The sequence below is a fragment of the Solanum dulcamara genome, chromosome 6, assembly GCF_947179165.1.
Source record: "Solanum dulcamara chromosome 6, daSolDulc1.2, whole genome shotgun sequence".
Lineage (NCBI taxonomy): Eukaryota > Viridiplantae > Streptophyta > Magnoliopsida > Solanales > Solanaceae > Solanum > Solanum dulcamara.
The window spans coordinates 1,749,352-1,754,497 of record NC_077242.1 but is presented as its reverse complement, the minus strand read 5'-3'; the positions used below and the strand labels follow the sequence as shown (position 1 = coordinate 1,754,497).

The 5,146-nt window shown below is 30.3% G+C and overlaps 1 protein-coding gene across 2 annotated transcripts; it reads left to right on the top strand.

Annotated features, from left to right (window-relative positions):
* Positions 1 to 2,830: 2,830 nt before the first annotated feature.
* Positions 2,831 to 4,869, top strand: LOC129892172 (uncharacterized). Of its 2 annotated transcripts, XM_055967731.1 has the most exons (4): positions 2,831 to 3,499; positions 3,900 to 4,089; positions 4,202 to 4,348; positions 4,560 to 4,869. In XM_055967731.1, exons 1-4 carry the CDS (start codon positions 3,263 to 3,265, stop codon positions 4,598 to 4,600), a joined length of 615 nt encoding a protein of 204 aa, XP_055823706.1. In that variant the 5' UTR covers positions 2,831 to 3,262; the 3' UTR covers positions 4,601 to 4,869. The 2 variants fall into 2 exon arrangements, with proteins under 2 accessions (XP_055823706.1, XP_055823705.1); XM_055967730.1 differs by having other exon boundaries at positions 2,831 to 3,463; positions 4,202 to 4,868.
* Positions 4,870 to 5,146: the final 277 nt, after the last annotated feature.

Genomic DNA, 5,146 nt, shown 5'->3' with positions numbered 1-5,146 from the left:
TATAAATTTTATAAATATTCTTTTTTTAAAAATTTCATATATGATCAGATTAATGTCAGATACATGCATGAGAGGTGTGACAAATTTATTTTGAGAGAAATGAATTGATCCTACAGATAATGAAATTATAATCTCTATATATCTTTTTCAAAAATAAAAATTCCTCGCTATTTGCTCGTTCATTCTCTTTTTACGTTATATTAAGTAGCATGTGCAATGATTAATTAGAAATTTAAGTTTGATATGTTTATTAAGTATATTATAATTTTAGAACTAAAATTTAGAATTTAAATTTTATCAAAAAATTGGATTCAATTAAATTCATTAGAGGAAATTGCATTCGTTTAAACTCTAGTAACAGAGAATGTGTGTCACATAGAAATAGTGTGTCTAGTAATATTCTAGTTTCATTAATTTCCTCTAAAAGAAAAAAACAACAACAAAGATTTCTTCTAACGTTTAAAATAAGTTAAAAGTGCATTTGGATGTACTTGTCGAAAAATAATTAAACGATGATTAATCCACTACTCCCTCTACCTTATTTCACGTGGCTTCTTTTATTTTTTTATCGATTTCAAATCAATATTATTTTATTATAATTAGAAATAATATAATTTTAATTTTTTATATATATTTTATAAAATAATTTAAACTATAAAATTTAAAATAAAAAAAAATTGAAATTATGTTACAAGTTAAACAATGTCACATGAAATATAACGGAGGAAATAATAATTAAGTAAGTAGTGAATTTATGTTTGTTAATGAATGATGATCTCCACTAAAAAAAAAGGAATAAAATGATGGGATTGGTGATTCGAATTCCTCTTTAAAATAATGAAAAGAAATGATTAACTTTCTGTGACGGCCACTATGATGGACGTGCTCGTGTAGATTGAGCAAGAAATCTTCAAAATGAAAAGTTTTGAATTCGATATTATTTGCATATATTTCTTAATTGAGTTGATTGCACGATGTTTGATTTGTGCGATTTATATTTTATGTGTTATTTATGAGCTAGAGGTGGGCTTTATTCATATACCGCATCTAAAAAATAGTAATTACAGGTCTTGATGACCCATAAAACCTTTATGTCATGCGTATCCAAGATAAGACCCTTTTGGGGGAAAATGAAATTTAATTTGATGGAATGGTAAGTATATTTTTTATTATTAATCAAAAAATTTGTATTTTTGATAACGAATATCGAGTTTAAGTTTAAAATATGAAATCGTCTTTAATATAAAAGTTTTTATCATTGACATAAACTTTTTTAGCGTGAATATAAATTTATCAAATCTCAATATAAATAACAAATATACCAAAGGAGAAAACAAAAAAAGAAACCTGATTCTCTTATGGTATAAAGCTACACATGATCTAATTGTTAGGCAACTTCCCCCCTTTTTCTTCTATCTGCATTTTTACTAATTATGACCAAATACATATCATTCTTCCTAATGTTGATCTAATATAATGTTCTTATGGATTCTCACAAGGAAAACCTTTTATTAACTAGGCATCATAGTGTAAAATATTCCTAAAGTATTGTGTGACATGTTATTAGGCCAATAAACATTTCTAGAATAACTATTCAATAATTTGGGAACTTTGGAGTATTTTCAATTTTCATAGTACAATATCGAAATACTATGCATTTAGGGGTTTGGTAGTTGGTCAGAGTTATGTATGGATTAGTTATAATAGAAATTTGTATATTATTTTATGCAAAGTTTATTTATTTGAAATCAAACCTTTAACTTGTGTCAAGAAGTATTGTCAACAATTGTGTATATATATTTATTAAATCAAATTTTGATTTATATATATAATATAATTTTTTGATGAAAAAGTATCGCTTGACACCCCTCGAACAAGATAAGCTCCACACCTGATTCAACTCACCACTAAACTAGCTATCAAACTATCCCTTACATCTCCGTTTTAGTAGAATCTTTTTCAAAATCGTTTATTTTTTGCTTTTCTTTTTGAGTTATATTAAGGTGGGAGTGGAACCTAATAGTCATAGCTACAAGCCTATAGGCTTTTTCCAAGTTAATTATAGGAAACTTACATAAATATATAAGAAAATATTTATTATTTATAGCAATAAAAAAATAATTCAGTGAACACTTATAATACAGTTTTAATACATATTGCAGAGAACTATTTATAAAACATATATGATACAAGTTTTATAGATGGATAATACATTTATCACATACTTTAATAGACTTATAATATATTATGTCAGTTTCTTACTACACAAACATAATATATATTTTAAAATACTTATAATATATTTATATTGTATGCATAATTCACTTTTAATATAAGCGTAGATTTATCATAGTATTGCTATGTATTGCTATAAATAGTAATAAATAAAAAATATCGCTAAAATCAATAATTAATTTTTAAAAAGCACTCAATAAAGTAATTTTTCCTTAATGATTTTTCTATTTAATTATCATTTCATTCAATTGTTGAAAAAGGAAAGCTCATTTCATACGAGTCAAAAAAGAATTGTTCATTAAATTAAATTAAATTTACTTATATTTATCTCTATTTTAAATGAGCAGATTGAATATGAATCAATTATATACGAGTCGTGTGGGGTTGGACAAATTGGAATTGTGAATTATTTATCACCACAAAATTCTAGTCTAACCTTTTTGAGTCTAGATGTCCTTATCCATCCAAATATTAAAGTTATGAATGACCCTTTTATTAGGATCCTTATATTTATCAGATTAGGACTTTTAGGATTGTCCATTGTATTGATGTATAATTACGTAGACTTTATCATGTATATTTAGAATTTTTATATCTTTATATAAAAATATGACATCGGGCTCTTGATGAATAATGAGCCATTATCAAAACTCTCTCATGGTATCAGAAGTACAAATTTAGCCCACGATTTGTTTGTTTCTTTTCTTATTTTCGTTCAGTCATGGCTTCTTAATCTCTTTCTACCTCGGAACTTGTTACTTCAATAATTTGTTCTCTTCCAATTTCTACACAAAATATCAGTTCTATTATTTCTACCGTGAGCACTACTCCTTTGGCGTCCTCCTTTTCTCTTCCTTCTGTGCCATCTCCTTTGGTCTCTATACCGACTTTCTTATCTGGTTAGGCGTTATCTACGTCTCTTGGAAATATTATTGGCTTACCATTTGTTCCTCCATGCTCTACTAATTTTGATCCTATCCTTTCTTCTACCTTTTCTTCTTCAGCGTCTCTTGCTGCACCAAATATTATGAATCTCGTTACCATCAAACTTCAATCTGTCGAAGACTATTTGACATGGAGAACTCAGTTTACCTCTCTTTTGATTTCTCATGATTTACTTGGATTTGTTGATGGCTCGTTTTCACCTCCAAGTCAATTTATTTGTGATTCTTCTGGAAATCAGCAGCCTAATCCCAACTACCGCTCATGGATGCGAGTAGATCAAAGTGTGAGATCTTGGATTTTTGCTACCTTATCACGTGAGGTTCTTGTTGATGTCCATTTTTTACCCACATCTCATGATATTTGGATGTCTTTACATCGTCGTTACATGGATGCTAGTCAAGAAAAATCAATTGACTTAAAACGATAACTCACCACCCTGCGTAAATCAGACTCTACATCTATTGATCAATATCTGAGAGATGCAAAATAAATCGCACATTCCTTAGCAGCTATTAATTCACCTGTTTCAAATCAAGACTTTATTGATGATGTATTGCTTGTCCTAGGAAAGGACTATGACACATTAGTTGGCATTATCACTCATTTTTCTGGACAATTGACGTTTGAGGAACTTCGTTCTAAGTTGTTACTACATGCAACGTTTGCAACATTTTAAAGGTCCTGATCCACCATCTCTTTCACATGTTTTTGCTGCTCAGAATATACACTCAAATTTTTCAAGTACAATTCATTCATATCAAGGGGGTCGCGGCAGGGGTCGTACCTATTCTCCTAGAGGTCGAGGCCACGGTGGTCGAGGTCGTGGCTCAACTAGCAGGTTTCAACAACATCAAGGATCTACGACAAATAACTTTCCTCGCAACGGCTCTACTAGACAAACCACTACAGGTATTTATTGTGCTTCTCATGTCTCTTATGGCTCACCGTCCACAATTACAACTTCTCCATCCTCTGGAGTTTTAGGTTCTCATCCCTCGACTCTTCTTTGTCAAATTTGTAGTTTTATTGGCCACCAAGCATTGCAATGCTCAAATCGTTTCAATCATGCTTTTGTTGCTAGTGATCTTCCTAAGTTTTTTGCGACAATGTCGGTTGGTGAAACAAATGATGCTACCTGGTACCTTGACTTGGCTGCCTCTGCTCATAGGTAATTTTTTACATACATCCTCTTACAATGGTTGCGATCGTGTTTTAGTTGGAAATAGAGCTTTGCTTGATATTAATAAAATTGGATATTGTCGAATACCTGCAGCATTTCGTCATTTATATTTGAACTCCACCTTTCATGTATCTAATCTTAGTCATAATTTAATTTTAATTGTTCCGTAATGTTTGACTCTTTTTCTGCTTCTGTTAAGTACAAAGTCACGGGCCAACCTCTTCTCCAGGCTTCCAGTAAAGGCGACGTTTATCTTGTGTCCTCTTCATCTACGCATTCTTTTCCTCATCCATTTGTTGCTTTGCGTCAACTAGGAGATATATGGCACCGTTGACTTGGCCATCGTGGTGCTTGTGTCCTTGATAGTCTTAGGAAAAATAATTTAATTAGTTTGCTCAATTCTTTTAGCAATAGTCGTGTCTCTTGTCATCTTGGAAAATCTCAACGTTTGTCTTTCAATTTAGTTGATCATTGCAGTTCCTCACCTTTAGAAATTATTCACTCAGATGTCTGGCAATTGCCTATATTATCTAATTTAGGCTTTCAATATTATGTCATATTTGTGGATGATTTTTCTCATTTTACTTGGCTTTATCCTATGAAAAATAAGTATAAGGTCTTCACACACTTCTGTACTTATCAAAAATTGATTGAAAATCTTTTTAATAGTAATATCAAAATCTTTCAAAGTGACGGGGAAGGAGAATTTGATAATAAATTCATGCTTTTTCACTTTTCTACCTCATGCATTTCCTTTCACAAATCATTTTCGGACACTCCTTAATA

What these genes read in the sequence shown, in the direction of transcription:
- LOC129892172 (XM_055967730.1), top strand. Translation starts at nt 3,263, where the DNA reads ATGAATCTCGTTACCATCAAACTTCAATCTGTCGAAGACTATTTGACA. An exon ending in GGATGCGAGTAGATCAAAGT is followed by an intron (nt 3,464 to 3,899) that starts GTGAGATCTTGG and finishes TTTGCTGCTCAG; the next exon opens with AATATACACTCAAATTTTTC. An exon ending in TACTAGACAAACCACTACAG is followed by an intron (nt 4,090 to 4,201) that starts GTATTTATTGTG and finishes TCAAATTTGTAG; the next exon opens with TTTTATTGGCCACCAAGCAT.